At 39.8% G+C, this 21,760-nt stretch overlaps 2 protein-coding genes across 3 annotated transcripts; both read left to right on the forward strand.

The window, feature by feature from the left end:
* Positions 1-7,974: 7,974 nt before the first annotated feature.
* Positions 7,975-20,310, forward strand: LOC113605703 (zinc finger protein 677). Its single transcript, XM_027079243.1, has 2 exons — positions 7,975-10,105; positions 18,111-20,310. The coding sequence occupies exons 1-2, from the start codon at positions 9,928-9,930 to the stop codon at positions 19,415-19,417; spliced, it is 1,485 nt and encodes a 494-aa protein (XP_026935044.1). The 5' UTR covers positions 7,975-9,927; the 3' UTR covers positions 19,418-20,310.
* On the forward strand, positions 10,014-21,175 carry ZNF761 (zinc finger protein 761). Of its 2 annotated transcripts, XM_027079250.1 has the most exons (4): positions 10,014-10,105; positions 11,495-11,621; positions 16,826-16,921; positions 18,111-18,201. In XM_027079250.1, exons 1-3 carry the CDS (start codon positions 10,091-10,093, stop codon positions 16,900-16,902), a joined length of 219 nt encoding a protein of 72 aa, XP_026935051.1. In that variant the 5' UTR covers positions 10,014-10,090; the 3' UTR covers positions 16,903-16,921; positions 18,111-18,201. The 2 variants fall into 2 exon arrangements, with proteins under 2 accessions (XP_026935051.1, XP_026935052.1); XM_027079251.1 differs by lacking the exons at positions 16,826-16,921; positions 18,111-18,201 and adding an exon at positions 21,066-21,175.
* The last annotated feature ends 585 nt before the right edge of the window (positions 21,176-21,760 follow it).

Raw genomic sequence — 21,760 nt, forward strand, 5'->3', positions numbered from 1 at the left:
CTTTGGAGAAATGTCTATTTAGGTCTTCTGCCCATTTTTGGATTGGGTTGTTTGTTTCTTTAATATTGAGCTGCATGAGCTGTTTTTATATTTTGGAGATTACTCCTTTGTCCATTTATTCATTTGCAAATATTTTCTCCCATTCTGAGGGTTGTCTTTTGGTCTTGTTTATGGTTTCCTTTGCTGTGCAAAAGGTTTGAAGTTTCATTAGGTCCCATTTGTTTATTTTTGTTTTTATTTCCATTTCTCTAGGAGGTGGGTCAAAAAGGATCTTGCTGTGATTTATGTCATAGAGTGTTCTGCCTATGTTTTCCTCTAAGAGTTTGATAGTTTCTGGCCCTACATTTAGGTCTTTAATCCATTTTGAGTTTATTTTTGTGTATGGTGTTAGGGAGTGTTCCAATTTCATTCTTTTACATGTAGCTGTCCAGTTTTCTGAGTACAACTTACTGAAGAGGCTGTCTTTTCTCCATTGTATATTCTTGCCTCCTTTATCAAAAATAAGGTGGCCATATGTGCGTGGGTTTATCTCTGGGCTTTCTATCCTGTTCCATCGCTCTATCTTTCTGTTTTTGTGCCAGTACGATCCTTTCTTGATTACTGTAGCTTTGTAGTATAGTCTGAAGTCAGGGAGCCTGATTCCTCCAGCTCTGTTTTTCTTTCTCAAGATTGCTTTGGCTATTCGGGGTCTTTTGTGTTTCCATAAAAATTGTGAAATTTTTTGTTCCAGTTCTGTGAAAAATGCAATTGGTAGTTTGATAGGGATTGTACTGAATCTGTAGATTGCTTTGGGTAGTAGAGTCATTTTCACAATGTTGATTCTTCCAATCCAAGAACATGGTATATCTCTCCATCTGTTTGTATCATCTTTAATTTCTTTCATCAGTGTCTTATAGCTTTCTGCATACAGGTCTTTTGTCTTCTTAGGTAGGTTTATTCCTAGGTATTTTATTCTTTTTGCTTCAATGGTAAATGGAAGTGTTTCTTTAATTTCTCTTTCAGGTTTTTCATCAGTAGTGTATAGGAGTGTAAGAGATTTCTGTGCATTAATTTTGTATCCTGCTACTTTACCAAATTCATTGATTAGCTCTAGTAGTTTTCTGGGAGCATCTTTAGGATTCTCTATGTATAGTATCATGTCATCTGCAAACAGTGACAGCTTTACTTCTTCTTTTCTGATTTGGATTCCTTTTATTTTTTTTTCTCTGATTGATGTGGCTAAAACTTCCAAAACAATGTTGAATGATAGTGGTGAGAGTGGGCAACCTTGTCTTCTTCCTAATCTTAGTGGAAATGGTTTCAGCTTTTCACCATTGAGAATGATGTTGGCTGTCATATATGGCCTTTATTATGTTGAGGTAAGTTCCCTCTATGCCTACTTTCTGGAGGGTTTTTATCATAAATGGGTGTTGAATTTTGTCAAAAGCTTTTTCTGCATCTATTGAGATGATCATATGGTTTATATTCTTCAGTTTGTTAATATTGTGTATCACAATGATTGATTTACATATATTGAAGAATCCTTGCATTCCTGGGATAAACCCCACTTTAGCCTAAGTTTTTAATGTTCCTTTTTAAAAGACCCATTATAGATGTGCAGATCTTGTGGTCAGAGCATTCTCTCTATTGGCAATCATCTTTTGTATAAAGTGTCTCCTTACCTAAGTCGAGATATTTTTTTAAATTTTGGCAGTCGTAAATATTGTATATTACAGTGTGCTTTAAAAATGTAGTGTCTCTATTTTTCTGACACAGAGTTTAATACAGTAGGTCAAACTACTTCCTGTGTTTTTCAAATTTTTGAAGTCTTTATTTTGAAGTCTTTAATAATCTTTAATAAGTTGCATCTGTTTTTATAATACTACAGGGAGACATATGTCAAAATCTTCCTGCGATTAAGGAAATATCCTTTCTTTTTCTTGTGAATTAGTTCGTTTTGCTCCCTTGTAAATTATACAGGCAACAAAACTTCCCTTAAGCAATGTGGATTCATGAATTTCACCTATGATCGGCTTCTCTCCAGATGTTCTGTTTGATGAAAAGTTTCACCATCCATTTATTTATTTGCATGAGAACATGGGAGTCTATGCTGAAATCTCTTTTGTGCCAACATGGCTAGTTGGCAATAATACATAATACAGCATAATTTACACAGTCTTCCTTCTAAAGATCTGAAAATCTAGCCCTGACACTGTATATATTTTTTTCATTAAAAAATGTGTCTAGTGCAGGAAACAAATGCATGGAATAATTTGATAATAGGGTTGGATTGAGCATTCAGTTAAATCTTAGTGAACTGCAGAGATTTAAAATTGAGCATGCATAGAATAAATGTAATCAAGATAAGAAATCTATCAAAATGGTTCCTTAGTTTCACTACTTGGAAGAATCCTTTCGTGTGTCAAAACCAATATTTGCAATAAAGGTGGGAAAGTTTTGATCCATTCTTCATTGGTTACAAAATATCAGAGTTATACCATTTAGAAAAAAGCTTAACGAATGCAGCAAATTTGGAAGGTCTTTAGGCAGCATGAATCATCATTGGTCATCAGAAATGCATACGGGGGGATATCTTAAAATTATAATGAATGGGGCTATGTATTTAACCAAAAACCAAACATTACTAAACATCAGGAAATAAATACACAAGAGTAATTTTTAAAAATATAATGTGTGTGGTGAAGTTCTCGTCCAAAAGTCAATCTGTGGGGGATCGTCAGAATATTATTTTGGGAGTGAAATCTTTTCAATTTATGAGTAATGATGCTGAAGCCTTAAATATCAGTTAATTCAAATGTAATGAACATCAAAAAGTTATAATTAATGCTTAAAATGTGTGAAAAATCATATAATATATACTGCAGTGAAACCTTACAGATTAAATATACAGGGCTTCCCTGGTGGCGCAGTGGTTGAGAGTCCGCCTGCCGATGCAGGGGACACAGGTTCGTGCCCCGGTCCTGGAAGATCCCACATGCCGCAGAGCGGCTGGGCCCGTGAGCCATGGCCACTGGGCCTGCGTGTCCGGAGCCTGTGCTCCACGGCGGGAGAGGCCACAACAGTGAGAGGCCCGCGTACCGCAAATAAATAAATAAATAAATAAATAAATAAATATACATTAAAAGACTTTTTATTCAAAATGCTTTTATCACATTAAAAAATTCTTACTGGAGAGGAATCTTCTACGTTTAGGGATTTGAAAGAAACACATTTCATGGTGGATATTAACTCATGGAAATTGCCTTAAAGATTATAAAAGAGACCATTGGAAATTCTATAAATCTAGTTTGCTTCCTTTAGGGTTCATATAAAATAATATAGACGTCCCTATCAAATGCCCCTGGAAATATTGCAATAGTGGGTTTTTTTGTTTTTTTGTTTTTTTGTTTTTTTGTTTTTTTTTGCTGTACGCGGGCCTCTCACTGTTGTGGCCTCTCCCGCTGCGGAGCACAGGCTCCAGACGCGCAGGCTCAGCGGCCGTGGCTCACGGGCCCAGCCGCTCTGCAGCATGTGGGATCCTCCTGGACCGGGGCACGAACCCGTGTCCTCTGCATCGGCAGGCGGACTCCCAACCGCTGTGCCACCAGGGAAGCCCTGCAATAGTATTTTTAAGGTGAAAACAACTTCAGTAGTCTAAAGAGTACATATAGGGTTTGTTATTCACACCTGACAGAACATTGAGAAATAGAAAATAAAAGAGCTAAAATGTAAAACAATATTTTTATTAAAAATATTCTTCCTAGTTACTCTTGGATAAATGTGAAGTGAATTAGATTGTTATCTTTGGAAATTACTGACAAATGAATTATGACGTCACAAAAATTTATCTCAGAGGTACTTATCATTCGCCTCAGGTGTGGAATAGAATAACAAGTACTATAAAGAACAATACAGTTGATATTAATTTTTGATTTTTAATTTTTTTAAAGCAGTGGTTGGTGACCTAAATCATCATATGCCTCATGCGTCTACCTCCCCCTGTCCGGGTCTTGTACCTATGAAAGCCTCTGGAACTGAGCACAGGGCTGAGCACAGGGTGAATGGGAATGTAAATGGATATGACGTTCTGATGGACGTCCGTACGAAGTGGCCCATTTCCCACCCGTAGAGGTTTGCATTTCACATTCAAGTTTGAATTTCTTGCACAGACAACTGCACTCCTTGCTTAATTATATCGCTTAAATTAAATTCTAATTGCAGGAGGCGTTCCTGGATCCAACTATCTCCCCACATCGACTCCGAATCCAGGTCCGGGTTCCCAGACCGCAGAGTCCGCCTCGTCTCTCTCTCAGGACCCGGCACCCCTTTGCAAAAACGATTTTTGACTAAACTCGTTTTCAACTACTTAAAACGCAAACATCTTAGCTTTCAACAAGTGGTCTCTCAACTCTAAGTTTTCCCCTTAAGTTGTTTGAAACATCAACTTAAAACAGGCAAGGAGCAGCCCGGCTCCGCGGCACAGGAAAGAAATTCAAAGTGATCCAAACTCGGAAAGAAAACACGCCCTTAGGGAGCTGCCAAGGGGCGCCCCGTCCGCCCCGGCTCCGCCCCGGCCCCGCCCCGGCTCGGCTCCGCCCCGGCTCGGCTCCGCCCCGCCCCCCCGCGGTCCCCGCCTACGCCTGGTCACCATTCGCGCCCCTTTCCGAAGGAGCTCCGCCTAGGCCCCGCCCCCAACATTCCCCGAAAGAAGCGCGCACGCGCAGTATCTCGCAGACCGGAAGAGGCTAGCGTGGGGCTAGTGTCACGTCGGCGTCTGTGTTTTCGTCTTTTTGAGTTTAAACCTGAGCGTCTCAGTCCACAGTCCTATACGCCTGGAGTTTTGGGGTTGCTACGGACGTTAACGTTCCTGCACCCGTGCCTCTTACCTTCGGTAAGTTCTGGCGTCCCGGTGAGAGTTCCCGAAGCCTGACCGCTTCGCTGCTGGGTTGGGGGTCCACGTTCATTTTCGGTTAAAATATTTCCGAGGCCTTCCCCGCCCATGGATTTTGGGCCTTCGGGCCGTTAGACCCGCCTGCCGCGTTGTTGTCCTGTAAAACCCTTCACTGACCACTCCTCCCGCCCCGCGCTGTTCAGCGTCATGGCAGATGGACTTTTGAGATAGATTCAAACACTTTGCGCGTCTCCCCTCATCCTCGTCCCTCTTGGCCCATAGAGGCCTGGCTTTCTCCCTGGCCCTGGGATTCAGCAGACCCCACCGCCTTCCTGGGATCCTCCCCCCGTCCCCTCCCCCTTAATAAGAAGCCCAGTGTCTCGGAAGAACACACTTTTCAGAAGGATGGGATTTAGGACTGAAGAACTCGGGGTGCCCCAAGAGCAAGTCACCTCCCCCGCGCGGGGATCTGGTGCTTTGTGGAAGCGATGATTGCAAAGGGGAGACCAGGAAAGCGGCCGGACAAGGGAGTGAGGATGATCAGGAGAAAGAGAGACAGAGAGAGAATGAAGAGAAATAGAAAAGTGAGAGGGAGAAAAAGATCAATGGGGCGGCGCATAATTTAAGGCAAAAATAGACGATCTGGGAAGGACTTGAAGAGAGACAAAGTGAAAGGGAATAACTCGGCAAAGTAGCAAGAGGAGAAAAGAAAATAGAAACACAGAGGAAAGGTAGGAGCTCCAGCCACGAAGGTCAAGGCACTTCAGACAGAGTGGTTAGGAGAAAAACAGTTGGGGGAGCTGAGTGGAGGGACAGAACGAGGGCTTAGGGTTGGCAGAGTGAGAAACAGCGCTGAGAGAACCTAGCCAGCTAGGGATGCAGTGAGGCGGGGCAGAGGGGGTGTAATAGGAAAGACAATGTGATGGAGAGCAGAGGGAACACAGAAATGCAGGGAGAAAAAGGCAGACATATATAGAGATTGGGAACAGACTGGGGAGAAGGAGAAACTGAAGTTGAAATAGGTTTCAAGCCTTGTGCAAAACAAGTGTAAGGAAAGGAATAGAGAAAAGGGGAGAAAGAGCAGCGGGAGTGAGAGAGGAAACACAGAAAAGGAGAACGGTGGAGAGAAACAAGGAAAGGGAGACATAAACAGATTAACAGAAATACAGAGTAGAGTGAAAGAAGGGGAACCTGATTTTGCGTGAGTGGTGACTTGATGGGATATGGCTAAGGTGTGATATATTGACTTGTGGCTTTGTAATATATTTAGTTTAAAATTTGCTTAATTGTTTTAATTTTACAGATGAGAATGAGAGTTGCAAAACTCCTGTTTATAAGGCTTGTGCGTTTTATAATTATTCGCCTCACAGTGTAGCTTCCATTTGCAGCCCTTTACTCTGACAACGAGGGGAGACTTGTCTGTGAGTGGTGCGTTGCCATCTTTGCTCGGAATGGTGTGAGGGAGGTGAGCCGGGACAAGAAATTACTGAATCCGTCACTACGTGGTGCTTTTTAAGGGAATATTAAAACCGTTGCTTTTTCTTCTTTTAAATGGACACATACATTTTTGCACCCCTCTTACATTTAATTCATTTTTTTTAAAAGCATATTGAGGTAAATAGTATACCGAATTCCCCTTTCTCTGTAAATTATCATCAGCTTCTGAAATAAGCTTCGGTGACATGTGATAACCAGCTGTCATCATTCTATTCTAAATATTAGGTAGTCTCAATTAAAAAAAAATTTTTGACCCCAGAAGTCATTAGATTAAAAAAAAAATAGTCCCAAATTGTTTTCCCTTTTGAATATATTGTGTCTAGTTCAGATTATAAAGACTGCATTCTTTCTACCCTTTGTCATATGCTGGAACATTGTGTAGTACTTAGTAAATAATTTTAGACTGTTTCAATATATACTTGGTAAGGGTGTATAGCATCTTAATGGTTAGAACTTAGTTTACTGAGTTAGTCTAATATTCAGCAGCCCCTTTTGTCCCCTTTGTGTGATTTATTGAATTAGTGAGCTGTGAGATACAAAGTAGATGTTCTGCTCAAGTCCCTTTTGTCCATTCTGTGAAAATAATGAGGGATGGGCTAGGTCGACTTGAAACTTTGTTCTAACAGCCCATTTGTTCATGGTAAAGAAATTTGCACTGATCCTATTTCCATAGCTAACCCTCTTTAAAAGTTTCAGCACCAAAATCTGTGTTCATCATTTTATATTTCTTCAGTGTTTCACTGTGATTTTCTGCAAAAGAGGGAGTAAATGCTTGGGATCAATGTGATTAAAACCACAAAAGAGGTGTCTTTTGCTCAGGTGTATTAAACATGATCCTGGAATTTTTCAAAGGGGAATGAGATGATAAGGACAAACTGCTCACTGTCTCTTCTAGGCCACCCTTTCAAAATTCAGTGACATGCAGTTCTCACTCAGCTCAGATGTTCTCAAGGTAACTTCCCTTCTGGGCCTCTGTGAACCTACCTACAACACAGTTGATGAACAAGATCAGGATTGCTGAATGACAGCGATCCCTAAAATGATTGACAATATTGTATGGATATCTATGTGGCATTTTTCTGCAAGAGGGTAACCATTGTAATTATAAGTTTAAAAGAGTGCCAGGCCAACAACAATGATGAAAACTACTAGGAAAGATACAGGGCTCAGAGACAGAGTCTGTCTCAGAGTTCTGTCTCTACATCGGAAGTAAATCTGAAGTTAGACCATTTCAGTACCTGGCATTAACCCCTCTGCTGGCTTCCCATTGCCTTTGGGACAAAATCCAGGCTCCTGGATGTGACACCAGAGAGCACAGGCAACAAAGGAAAAAATAGTTAAATGGGCCTCATCAAAATAAAAAAACTTTGTGCATCAAAGAACACTATCGACAGAGTGAAAAGGCGACCCACAGAATAAGAGGAAAATTTTGCAAATCATATATCTGATAAAGAATTATTATCTAGAATATATAAAGAACTACCACTGAAAAACAAAGTTGAAAAAGAGGCAAAACACTTGAATAGACATTTCTCCAAAGAAGATATACAGATGGCCAATAAGCTCATGAAAAGATGCCCAATATCACCAATCGTAGGGGAAATGCAAGTCAAAACCACAGTGAGATACTACTTCACACCCATTGGGATGGCTGTTATCAAAAGAAACTGAAAATAACAAGTATTGGAGAGAATGTGGAGAATTGAAACCTTTGTGCATTGTTTACAAGGATAAAATGATATAGAAGCTGTGGAAAACAGTGGTAATTTCCTCAAAAAATTAAACATAGAATTACCGTGTGATCCAGCAATTGCACTTCTGGACATATACCCGCATCACAGGGACGCCACCAAAAAGATTGCTATGGCAGAAAGAAACCTCACCCTTTTTTATAGCCAAGCAGACACAACCCCTTATGTACATGTTCTCAAGACAAACAGTGATTAGTCCTCAAGCAAGAGGACATCATGGCACCATTTGTCAAACACAGTTCATCAGCTTTTGCTGCCAGCTGTTGCTGGAACCCCATCCAATCAAGCTTTCCCATCTACCATCCACTTTCCTTGTCAGAGGCTGTAATGTCCTCCCTGTTTCTAAACCCACTGGTTAATTCATAGTCTTTGTCTTGTCCTGTCAGCAACTGTTGATCACTCCCTCTTCCGTTAAACACTTTTTTCTTTTCTTTCTCATGGCTTGCAGGACATCCCAGTATTTAAAGATAAACTTAAACTATCATTTTAAGTCTGGCCATCTGTTTCAATTTTCTTTTCTCCTTGTTCACTTTTCATTTTCTTCTCCTGGTTTTGCCTCAACCCCTGGTCGCTGATGGGGGCAGGGCCCCAAGCTCCATCTGGGACCTTTTCTCTGGCCGCACTCGGTGACTTTCCATATCATCCTATCTTATGGCTCTAGACACCCTGACATCTCCCAGTTCCACATCTCCTTCTCAGACCTCAGCCCTGAACTCCAGACTCCTGTTGTCCAGCGGTACCCTTCACGTCCCTGCTGGCGCGTCTCACAGGCATCTTCTTGCCACACTGTGCAGACATTAGCTCCTGGACCCTACAGCCCTGCACATTTCCGTTAAGAGCTGTGGCATACCTCCTGGGGCCAGTGTGACCATCTTGGCTGCTTTTCAAATATACAGGATATTACATTATTCATATGTGTTTTAACTTGAGATACAAAAGAATTAGATGTTAAGGTGGATGAGACAATACATAGTTTCCAAAATTCACTTGGGATGGGGTAGAAGAATGTCTGAAGACCACGGGCCTTGCTGATCTGCTTCCTGCAGTACTCGTGTGACATCGTCTCCTGCTTGTTTCCTCCCTTCTCACTGAGATTGAGCCACACAGATGTCTCTGCTTTTCCCGGAGTCAGGGTCACCTAGAGCTAGTCAGTCAGGGATTCCTAGAACTCTTTGACCCCTCAAATGCACATGGCGGACCTCCTCCTCCAGATCTTTGTTCTGATGACACGCCCGCCCCCATTCTCAGTGGGGCCTTTTCTGAGTCTCTCATTTAACTTTGCAGCCACACTCCTCCCCCCGCCCTAGCCTGTAATGCCTGCTCTGTGTGTTTCTCTCCGCTCTTTCCCCTTCCACTATCCAGATACAGGGGGCAGGGCCCGAGGAGAGAGCAGGGCCACAGAGTGGGGGGTGTGCTGGAGTTGACCCCTCTGAATGATGCTCAACCCTGACTTGCCATTAGATTGCTGAGCCATTTTCAGATACCTCTTTTGTGCCCAGTTCCCGTAGAGTTTTCTTCTAGGTCATGGCTGACTAAGTGGCCTCAGGTGATCGAATCTGTATCCAGCCCTGAGCACTAGGGCTGTGGCTCATCTGTTTCTGAGGACTGAGACCGGCCCTTAAACTAGAGGGGTGGAGGGGGTGCTGTCTTCTGCATGGCCTTCGGTCAGGACTGGGTCTCTGACCTGAAGGGGAGGGTCAGTCCTTCCTAGGTCCCCACTGCTGCAGCTTGTGTGTGGCTTAACCAGGAGGGGAGTGAGTTCTGAAGAAAGGGGTCAAAAGCCTTACAGCAGAGGACCGTCTATTCCACATGCTGAGGTCCTCCCTGTGTGTGGTTGTGGTACAGGAAGGGGGTGTGTCGATTCCAAGCATTAAACAACATCTTTTGACACTCAGGACTGACATCTCAGGACTCACCTTGCCTGAGAAAGAAGCCCTGAAGAGGAAGAAGAGGAAAGGACAAGGAGTCAGGAATGACTCTTTCTCAGGTAAAATCATATTCTTAGTTTACTGTTCAGTCCTCTCTGTCCTGAAATGCCATTTGGACTTGATAATCTCTCACTCTCAAGTATCCTGCCTGACGGGTTTGCTCAGACTCGCCCCACGGCCTTCCTTCAATCTTCTCTCATCGCCACACAGATTCTCTTCTGTATTTTTACACACTCTATGTATTTATAGAGATCAAAGTTAAGTTTTCTAATGTATTTTTTCTCAATTTTTGTAGTGTTTTTTAATAACCAGGCTACTATAGAATAATGTTGACAATCTTAATTAAATTTAGTACAATTTATACATGTTCATTGTACCAAAAATGCTGAAATACACAAGTAAAAAATAATAGAAAATGAAGATGTATTTTAAAAATGTCATTTTAGACACTACCACTTTTATTTCAGTTCATTTTGGTGTGTATGTTTATAGTGGACCCACTTGTGTATGTGAGCAGGAACCCATGGTGTGTCTAAACAACACCATCATTTCATTAATAAGTCTTATATTTATTTTAACTTTGGAAGTGTGTCTTACATGCTTTCCATGTCCTTAAGTTTTCTCCTACCGTGCCATGTTAATGAGTTAAGAGCAGTAAGGACAGTGCTCATTGAATGTACGCATGTGTGTGTACGTGTATATGTATTGACCTTTCAGCCAGTTCTGTGTTTTCAGCCTTGAACTTGTTTCAGGTTTTCTCAGTTAGGAAACAACTGTGTCATCGTACTTTTAATGTCATATCTGATACTTAAATGTATGATGCTGTAGGTTCTGTTCTAAAGCTGGACCACCTGGTTCAGGTGAAGGCTGCCATTTATTAGCTGTTGAATAACAGAGTTGGGTCCTCTGTAAGGTGGGAATAAATTGGATGCTATGTTGTTATATGAGTTAATACTTATAAAACATTTGGAGTAATGCTTACTGTATGGTAACTTTTGGTTGTTACTGTAATTATCATTATCCCATTTTTTCAGTTCTCACCTTTCTTTAAAGCTACTGTGGACTTTGTCATCCCTAAAGACATTACTGTACCTCATCTGGAAGTTAGTTATCATTTGGTGTATAATGTCTGGAACCTGTGTATAGACAACGCTTTGTTGAATTTTTTTCATTTGTGTGTGTATATATATGTATATACACATATATATATATATATACTTTTTTTGCATGCAATTTTAAATTCCTCAGTAATTTAGTAGATTTGACATCCTCTGATAGAACAGTGTAATAAAGCAAAATTAGGGATATATTGTTCAAGATTCTCTTTGTGGCACTATCAGAACACTCACTTCTATCTAATTGGCGCTGGCGCCTCTCTCCTCTTCTCATTTTGTGTGAAGATAAGGACTCTCCTGATGGCCTCTTGGTGAAATGTGTTTTCATTTCAGGCACTGTTGACATTCAGGGATGTGGCCATAGAATTCTCTCAGGAGGAGTGGGAATGCCTGGACCCTGCTCAGAGGGCCTTGTACAGGGACGTGATGTTGGAGAACTACAGGAACCTGGTCTCCCTGGGTGAGGATAGTTTCCCTCCAGAAATTGGGATCTGCCCTCGGGTGTCTTTGCATTTATCTTGAGTCTCTTGGGAACCCCTGCCTTGTTCACCTACGGCTGAAGCCATGTTGATTCAGAAATGAGAGGCCTTATAATGGAGTGTCTGGAATTTCAACCTCCTCTTTCTTCAGCTGATCTGTCCACGACATGCCAGGTGGTGGTGGTTCTGGAAGTTGAGTAAGCACAAAATCTTACGGCTAAATCTTAAGCTATCTGCCCGCTTTTACTTCTGTACTATTGGTTTAGTAGTTCTTGGAAGAAAGCTACATATCTGTATATTTAAAATATTCTGTAAGCATTTGGAAGAAGATCGTCATTGAACAAATTTGTGAAATACTATTCTATCCCATCTGTATTGTCCTTTTCAGCTGGGCAAAGGGCTGGAATTGTATTATGGAAAAGGCACAGCACATCATTCACCTTTTTTCATGTAAGCAGGAGTCTGTCTTTCTGAGGTGAATATTATTTTCATCTTGGAGCAGGGGAGAGAGCCCTGGCCTCTGAAGAGTGAGGTGAAAATAGAGAGGAAAAAAAAAAATGAGGTGGGCGGGAATGTATCAACGATACGAACCTACGGAAGAACTCAGACGGCAAAGAGGTGGCTACTTCATCAAACGTTTTTTAGGAAATTCTTCCTAAGTGTGAGAGGTCTTTGGGAAGACAGAAGTTTATTGCTGTGAGCTCTCGAAGGAAATTGTACTTCCCCTCCTCTTATTCATGTGTCTTAAAAGTTTCCTCCCGTCCCAGTGGTATTCCATCTCATTGCAAAGACAAAGGCAAAGTCTTTATCCTGACTCACAACTTTCTGTTACCTGCCGTCTGTGACTGTTTTTGTATTTGGACTTTGGGGGACCAGCCTCTCATTCTAGACTCAGTTCTCAGTCCACACACATCAAGCTGAGGTCTCCCTTGTCCCGGCTCCTCTCCTTCTCTAGCTTCCATCCCCATTTCACATACGTGAGAGACCTTCTTTTGGGGATGGGGGACACGGGCTGCTCATCCACTGCATCTGGGGCCCCAGGCGAGTACAGGGGCCTGCCTCAAGCCCTCTGTGCCCCTTCAGGTGCCTCAGACGTTTCTTCGTTTCTGCTTTTGCCTTTAGGAGCATGTATCATGGCACTGGCATGAATCTTTTGAGATTGTTCCTCAGCAGTATTGTAAAGACAGTGGGCAGAGAGAACCTTTCTTTGATCCCCAGTCCTTCGGGGGGGGCATATCTCAGGCACATTTTGGGGTTTGTAGGCAGACCCCAGGGCCCATTTCAACATCCCACAAAATCTGAATCCCTTGCTTTACTCTCGTATCTTTTATTTTTCTCTCTCTTGCAGTGCCTGCTTAGTATGCAAATGTGGAAAAACTTGGGCTGTACCTGATTTCCATGTTTTTTTGAGTGTGTGTGATTTTACCTCTGAAACTTGCTTCTGAAATACACCTACTTGGTGTCCGAAATGTTATTCTCTGTTTTCTGCTGTGATAACCCACCCTTAGGTGCTGGAGAAGCTCTAGTGAACTCTCCCACGAGGAGTTTCACTGGGTAAAATTCTGAGTGGAGAATGCTTTGATCTAGGTGTTACAGTATCATCCTGCTTCATGGGCAAGTGCCCTCTGAAGTAACTGAGTAGAGTGGTCAGCATGTTCCAGGATGCCGAGGTAGAAAGTATCATGAGAGCGTGGCACACATGGTTCCAGTTGTCCTTCTGGGTTTTGTGGATCATCACAAAAGTGTCTCCGAAGGGCAGTGTGGCAATGTTGATTAAGTATACTAACGATCATCCTGTTGGATTTGGGGTTGTCTCAGGTACAGGGATTTATTCTAGGGAGAAAATTGCAAGTTCATAACCACATATCAGTGAGACCGTTGGCCAAACTGTTGTTCTTGCAACAGTGTTCATTGCATGTGTATGCCATTGTTTATTGTTCAAAAAAGTATGATTAGCATTCATTCCCTGCTAGGCAGTTTCTCAACATTTTCCTCTGTCCCCAGTCCCTGGCAACTACCAGTCTGCATTCTGTCTCTGTGGATTTATCTATTCTGTGTATATCATATCTTTTGCAATACTGTCTTGACTGTTCAGGGCCCTTTGCGGTTCTGTATGAATTTCATCATCTTTTCCATTTTTCCAGAAAATGTTCTTGGAATTTTGATAGTGTTTACATAGAATCTATAGACCATGTTGGTAAATAGTATCATAAATATGGAGTGTCTTCCCATTTATTTAGGTCTTCTTTAATTTCTATCAACAATGTTTTTTTTTAATTTTTATTGGAGTATAGTTGATTTACAGTGTTGTGTTAGTTTCAGACGTACAGCAAAGTGAATCTGTTACACATATACAGATATCCACTCTTTTTTAGATTCTTTTCCCGTATAGACCATTACAGAGTATTGAGTAGAGTTCCCTGTGCTATACAGTAGGTCCTTATTAGTTATCTATATCAGCAATGTTTTGTAGTTTTCAGTCTATATGTCTTTCATCTCCTTGCTTAAATTCATTCTTAGGTATTTTATTCTTTGGATATTATTGTAAGTGGAATTATTAAAAAAATTTTTTTCCAATTGTTCATTGTTGATGTATAGAAACACAGCTGATTTTCACATGTAGATACTGTATCCTGCAACTTGGCTGACATCGCTTATAAGACTAGTAGGTCTTGTTTGTGTGTGTGTGTGTATTTTATGGAATTTTCGTTATACAGGATTGTGTCATCTGCTCATGGAGATAATTTTCCTTTTTATTCTCCAATTTATATACTTTTAATTTCTTTTTCTTGCCTAATTGCTCTGGGTAGACCTTCCAGTACAACATTGAATAGCTGGATAGCAGTGGTGAAAGTGGGCAACACGTCTTATTTCTTATTTTAGGTGGAAAGCTTTTATTATTTCATCATTGACTGTGTATGATATTAGCTGTGAGTTTTTCATAAATGATCTTTATCAGGTTGAGGAAGTTCACTTTCTGTATGCTGACTGTTTTCATCATGACGGTTTCTGGATTTTTTTCAAATATCTATTCTGCATACAATGAGATGATTATGTAGGTTCCCCCCCCTTCCTACTATTGATGTGGGCTATTATATTGATAGATTTCCATATGTTGAACCAACTACCCTTGAATTCTTGGAACAAGGCCGCCTTTTTTATGTTGTATAATCTTAATATGCTATGTATTCAATTGGCTAGTATTTTGTTGAGGATTTTTCATCTATATTCATAAAATATGTTGGTCTGTAGTTTCTTTTCTTGAGCTGTTTTTGTCTGGCTTTGGTATCAGAATAATGCTGGCCTCATAGAATGAATTAAGAAATGTTCTCTCTTTTCAGACTTGTGGTTGCCAAGGGGGAGGAGAGGTAGGGGATGGATGGATTGGGAGTTTGGGATTAGCAGATGCAAACTATTATATATAGAATGGATAAACAACAAGGTCCTACTGTATAGCACAGGGCACTATATTCAATATCCTGTAATTAACCATAATGGAAAAGGAAAAAAAAGAAGTGTTCTCTCTTTTATTTATTATAGGGCATCTAGTCATAAGAAAATCCATCAACTTTTGTTTATCTTGGAAGTCATAATTTCTCCCTCATTTTTAAAAGACAGTTTTTCTAGAGGTAGAATTGGCTGACAGTTTTTTTTCCTCTGTCAACACTTCAAATACATCATCCACTGTTTCTGGACTCCATGGTTTTGGCAAGAAATCAGCTTTTAATCTTACTGAGGATCTTTTGTATATGACAAATACCTGCCTTCTCCCTTGCTGCTTTTAAGATTCTCTCTTTCCCTTTGTCTTTTAACAGTTTGATTATAATTTGTTATCGTGTGATTCTCTTTGAGTTTTCCTACATGCGGTTCATTCAGTTTTTAGATTTGTAGGTTCATGTCTTTACTCACATTTAAGAAATATTTGACCATATTCTGATATTCTTTCTGCCTTCTTTCTCCTTCTCTTTGGGACTCCCATTATTCGTATGTTCGTCCACTGATGGTATCTACAGGTCTCCTAGGCTCTGTTCATTTATATTCAGTCTTTTTAAATTTCTACTCCTTAGACTAGGTAATTCTGACTGATCTACCTATAAGTTTGCTGATACTCCCTTTTGCCTAATCAAATCTGGTGCTGAACCTCTCTAGGAAATTTTTCATTTTGATAAATTTACCTTTCAGCCCCAGAATTTCTGTTTAGTTTCTTTTTATAAGCTCTATCATTTTATTGATATTCTCTATTTGTTTAAACACTGTTTTCCTTACTTTCATTAATTCTGTGTCCATCATTCCCTTTAGCTTAATTAGTTGATTTAAAGTGTTTGTTGATTAAGTCCAAAGTTTAGGCTCCATTATGGACAATTTATGCTATTTATTTATTCATTTTTCTGTATGGGTTATATTGATACTTTATTGTTACTTTGCCTGCTTTGTAACCTTTTGTTTAACAAATGGGATATTTTGAGTATGTTGAAACCTTGGAAATCATAATCCACTCCTCCCCCCATGCTCACCCCCCTGGATTTTGTTGTTGTTTCTTGTGACTGCTGTTTTGTCTTTATTTCTCTCAACTAATTTTGTGTGATGTGTTTTCATTGCTGTGTGTGGCCACTGAAGTCTTTGTTGACTTATTGGTCAATTAGTGATTTGACAGATTTCCTTAAACACCTGGAACCAAAACCAAAACAAAACCACCTTATATTCTTTGTAGATGAGCTCTTTGTGTTGGAGAATTCCTTAAACACTCAGGCAAGGAGTTTACAACTCTGCCTTAGCATTCACTTCTTGCAGAAAATCTGATGTTCAGCTGGACATGAGGGCTTAGGAGCTTCTCAGGTCTTTTCTTATATTGCCAGTCCTAGGCATGCCCAAATCTATCTAGATTCCCTGGAATATGTGGGAGATTTTCAAAGGCCTTAATTCCCAGTACAACTCACTCCCTACATTTTTCTCAGGGTTTTCGATTTGTCCATTGTTTGCCCAAGTTGTTATCCCTTGCCCTAGGTGGCAGTGGCTAGTATATTTACCTTTAAATGTTTTTGACCAAGCCCTCAGGTTAGCAGTTCCACCTAGGTATAGTTTTGCAAGTACTTTGAGCCAGTCCTTTAGGTATCCATCATGCAGATCAAAACAAGAAAAACAAAACCAAAAAACCAAAACCCAACCAGTTGAAATTCTTTATAAGGTCTGTCCTGTCACCTCTGGTTCTGGAAACCTGTACCAGCCTGTGGGCTCTCATCTTCAAGACCACTGCCTAGCTGAAGAACAGGGATGGGTCAAGGTAAGAAAAAACAGCTGCCTTTTTCTTGGTTAAGAGTGTTCCTGGTAGCTGGAATCCTTTGATTAATTTCCAGAGTTCTTATAAAGTTGATTCTGACAGTTTTTGTGAGTTCATTTCTTGTTTTGTACAGAGAAGTACACTTGGCGTTCCCTGCTTTGTCAGTTTTGTTGTCACATTTCCCCATTAATTTCTGTAATATTACATATTTACCTGGACCTTTTATTTCAAAATCAGTGATTTTTAACATATTTTCCAGTTCTCATATTGTGTGCTCCTTCTGAAATACGTTCTTTCTTTTAGTCTTATAGGTGAATTCTTTAGAATTCGACATACACTGTGTGTGTGTCTGTGTGTGTGTGTATTTAACAAATGTAAATGCTTATTATTTATGATTTATGGCTGGATTTGTCTCACATTACTAAAATGTTTGTTACTGTTTATTTTGATTAACAGATAATTAATATTTAGCATATGTTATGTAATATAAGCACAGTGAACTAATCGTTATGTTGCAGTATGCCTGTTTTTCATGGGTATAGTTGTATAACAAGTATTCAAAATAATGTTTTGCTATTCTTACAGTGTTGTTTTAGTGTTGTATACAAGTATTCAGTAGTGTTTTTTTTAATATTAATTTTCTTAAGAAACTTTTCCTCCCTCCCTTCCTCCCTTCCTTCCTCCCTCCCTTCCTTCCTTCTTTCCTTCCTCCCTCTCTCCCTCCCTCCCTCCCTCCCTTCCTCCCGCCATGCAACATGTGGGATCTTAGTTCCCCTACCAGGGATTGAACCTGTGCCCCCTGCATTGGGAGCGTGAAGTCTTAACCACTGGACCCCAGTGATTATTTTTAATATCTTTTATTTTTCAAATGTTAGACAGTTGTATGCCTCCCATGAGTTGGTGTGTGCTTTGGGGTGCCTGTGGGGAAATTCCTTTTCTTTCAAGGTTATTGTAACTTTTGATAACAGAGCATTTGAAAATAGGCTTTCCTGAAAATAATTTGAATTGCATGTAATCACCCTTTCTTTTTAGAGGAATCTTATTCATTTGTGTTCCTAAACATTTGCAGACCATGGTTGTAAAGCTTGATAAGTCTGTTAATTGTGAGTTTTACCTTTGGTGTAATATTATATTTTTCAGCATAAAATATCTATCTTCCAATCTGGTTAAAAGGAAGCCTTATATCTTACAGATATGTCTACCAGATGTGTGATCAAAGAATTATCACCAAAAGAGGACATTAATAATGGAGACTTATTTCAGACATTGGCTTTTGAAAGACTTGTAAGTCATGATTTTGATGATTTTGATTTCAGTGAAGTCCAGCAAAATATGCACAAGTTTGCGAATCAGTGGGAACATGAAGAAGAAAGTTACAAAGGAGTGACTACAACCCCTTGCAAAAATCTCACTGGTAGTAGAGATCAACAACATCATAAATCCTGGAATAGTTTTCCTTTAAAGCAGAATGTTTCTGTAAGAAGTATGTCTCAATATTACAAGTATTACAAGTCATATATGAGGAATAAGGAACTAAAAAGTAACGTAGGCTGTTCAGGAAACAAGTGTTTGAAATGTTTGGAAACTAGGCTTGGATTAAGCCTTCATTCACATTTGGCTGAACTGCAGATTTTTCAAACTGAGGAGAAGATTTACGAATGTAATCACGTCGAGAAGTCTATCAAAAACTGTTCCTCAGTTTCACCACTTCAAATAATTCCTGCTAGTGTCAAAACCAACATTTGTAATAAAAATGGGAAGGTTTTAACGCATCCTTCATTGCTTACACAACACCAGAAAACACATATTAGAGAAAAGCCCTACAAATGTAATGACTGTGGGAAGGCTTTTAGCCATTGCTCAGTCTTAGCTAATCATCAAAGAATTCATTCTGAACAGAGACCTTACAAATGTAGTGAGTGTGGCAAAACCTTTAACAGACTCTCAAACCTCACAAGGCATCAGAGAATTCATACTGGGGAGAAACCATATAAATGTAACGTATGTGGTAAGGACTTTATGATACGTTCACACCTTTGGGGTCATGAGCGAATTCATACTGGAGAGAAACCTTACAGATGTAATGAGTGTGGCAAAGCGTTTTCTGAGCATTCAAATCTTGCTCAACATAAGAGAATCCATACTGGAGAGAAACCTTATAAATGTCAGGAGTGTGGTAAGGATTTCACCACACGTTCACACCTTTGGGGCCATGAGAGAATCCATACTGGAGAGAAACCTTACAAATGTCATGAGTGTGGCAAAGCCTTCACTGGGAGCTCAAACCTTACTCAACATAAGAAAGTTCATACTGGAGAGAAACCATATAAATGTCATGTATGTGGCAAGGCCTTCAGTCAGAATTCAAGCCTTACAGTTCATCAGAGAATTCATACTGGGGAGAAACCTTACAAGTGTCACGAGTGTGGCAAAGCCTTTAAGCAGTACTCAAGTCTCAACAGACACCAGAATATACATGGAGTGAAGATACAGATGTAAAGTGTGTGGTAAGGCTTTTATTAAATGTTCATATGTTTGGAGTGATGAGAGAATTTATACTGGAAAGAAACCTTACAGGAGAATATATTAAGGCCTTCAAGAAATGACCTGGCCTCAGGACCACCAAAGATTTCATAATGGAGAAAACCTTTACAAATATAATGAGTGAGGTAAATTGTTTAAGCAGGTTTCAGAATGTACCGTGCATCAGGGAATTATTAGTAGGGAGAACTAAGTCTAGTCCTTCTTGAAGATTAGTCAAATCATGTTACACTCTGCAGAGTAATTAAAAGTTAAAATCATCTAAAATTCATGAGATGGTGGCGGGGGGGGTCAAAGGATCAAGGATGTTTGAAAAGGCCCACTTACCAAGTTATGAAATGTTTTTATTCTTAGATTTCTTGATAAGGCTCCATTTTTAGTGACTTTTAATCTGAGGTTCAAAATCTGTTAATGATGTTATATCTTCATCACAGACCTCTCATGTGCTGCCATGATGAAACACACCTGTAAAGGAACTTTACACCTGTAAAGGAACTTTTTAAAAATTTCGGTCCTAATGTAAAAAGTGATTTGTTTTAAATTTTCTTTCCTTTATTTTTGGTTTTTGTTTTTAATTTTCAATTGCACTTGTTCATTGGTGGTATATATACATTAACCTTGTATCCTGCAGCCCTACTGTAGTGTTTTATTGTACCACACTTTAGGGTATTATTGTATTGTAGGGTATTTATTGTATTGTGGTGTTTTATGTACCACACTTTAGGATATCATGCAATTGTTCAATTCCAGTGATAGGTGCCACCCCGTTTTGTTCATGGCATAAAGAGCCTCTCTGTTACCATACTAATGTTGGCGCAGTCTTACAGTCATTAAATCCGAATTGGTCATGGGCCAGGTTCCTGTTATTCTGTGTTGCAGTCAGAGCATCTGCATTTTATTAAGATCTCAAAAGCTTGATGCATAATTGGTATTGGCATATAGAAAAATCTTTACTCAAATGGAAACTTGTCATGGCCAAAACTACAAAATAACATACCACTAATCTAAAACATGCTGACAAGTTACAAAAACAACTAAATATAGGTCTAGATTATTGGAAGAACGTAGCTAAACTTCTTCAGTATATCATGATGGTTAAATACTATACTTTGTTACCGTCTCCACTAAGTTGAAGTCCCCATATCTGCTGCTCACCAATGTGTGAATTTATTGAAATCACTGAACTCCCTGTGCTTAAGTTTTCTTCCTCTTTAGAATAAAAATAGTAGTAGTTTCCATCTCCAAGATTTGTGAAGAATGCAGATGTTACTGAGCTTCCTAGCAGTGATTCTTACATTGTAAAGGTTTTTCAGAGTTACATATTCAACTCTTAGAAGGCTCTTAATGAAAGTAAAACTTAAGTAAATATTTCTCAGTGAGAACTAATGGTAAGTGGAGAATATTGAATTTCAGTTGAAATGATAAATATAACCATTGCTTCAGGTTCTCCTGCAGCATCCCCCAGAAGAAATATGTCAGTCATTGGGAGCTAACAGATCCTCCAGGTTTTTTTGGCAATAGAAATGGTCTTCTTATCACAGACTATGATTAGATTCCTGGAGAACTTCTCTCTTCTTTACCATTATATCTTGCTTTCCTTCTCTAGGTGAAGGTTAGGGTCCACAGATTCGATGGTCAGGTTGCCTGTAGCCAACTCCTTCGTCTTCATCTTTACAGGAATCTCCAGGACAGTGATGGCTTTTGGGCAGAAACATTTTCTCAGCGATTTTGGTTGCAAATTCGTTTACTGTGTCCACAGAGTGATACTGTACTATATTTGTGTAAGATGTAACTATCAGAGGAAACTAGGTGATGCCTCTACTATCTTTGTACCTTCCTGTACATCTGTGATTATTTCAAAATAAAAAGTTAAAGGGAATGTGGTTTGCTGTGGCTTTTACAAAATTCAAATCCAGCTGTTTGTTGATATGAGAATAAAGGATATGATAAATGAGTCTTAACAATAATTCTTACAACTGTCTGCTCATCACCTCTTCCTGTTTCATGAGTATTGTAAATGTGGATGTGCCTACATCCCACATAATACAGGTCTACTCTACTTCCAAGAACTCCTGAATCAGGAGCACAAGGGTAGAGCTAGAGAACTCGGTATTTAAAGTGTTTGCTGTATTATGGTTTGGTGGCTACTTCGTTTTGGAACCACCACCGATCCTGCATGAAGTGAGCAGACCTGAAGAAAGAGGAAGACCGAAGTCTAGAAGCACCACTGTGATTCTTTTCATTTCTGAATGAACAGAGCTTCAATCTTGTCCTTAAAAACAGGGATCAGAAGCTTGGTTG

This window comes from Aethalodelphis obliquidens, unplaced genomic scaffold (assembly GCF_003676395.1).
Source record: "Aethalodelphis obliquidens isolate GAN/ISIS:26980383/991018 unplaced genomic scaffold, ASM367639v1 scaffold43, whole genome shotgun sequence".
Classification (NCBI taxonomy): domain Eukaryota; kingdom Metazoa; phylum Chordata; class Mammalia; order Artiodactyla; family Delphinidae; genus Aethalodelphis; species Aethalodelphis obliquidens.

Coding starts and splice junctions, on each gene's coding strand:
- LOC113605703 (XM_027079243.1), top strand. CDS start 9,928: ATGCTGAGGTCCTCCCTGTGTGTGGTTGTGGTACAGGAAGGGGGTGTG. Junction 10,106..18,110: donor CAGGAATGACTCTTTCTCAG/GTAAAATCATAT, acceptor TATATCTTACAG/ATATGTCTACCAGATGTGTG.
- ZNF761 (XM_027079250.1), top strand. Junction 11,622..16,825: donor CAGGAACCTGGTCTCCCTGG/GTGAGGATAGTT, acceptor ATTCTTTATAAG/GTCTGTCCTGTCACCTCTGG.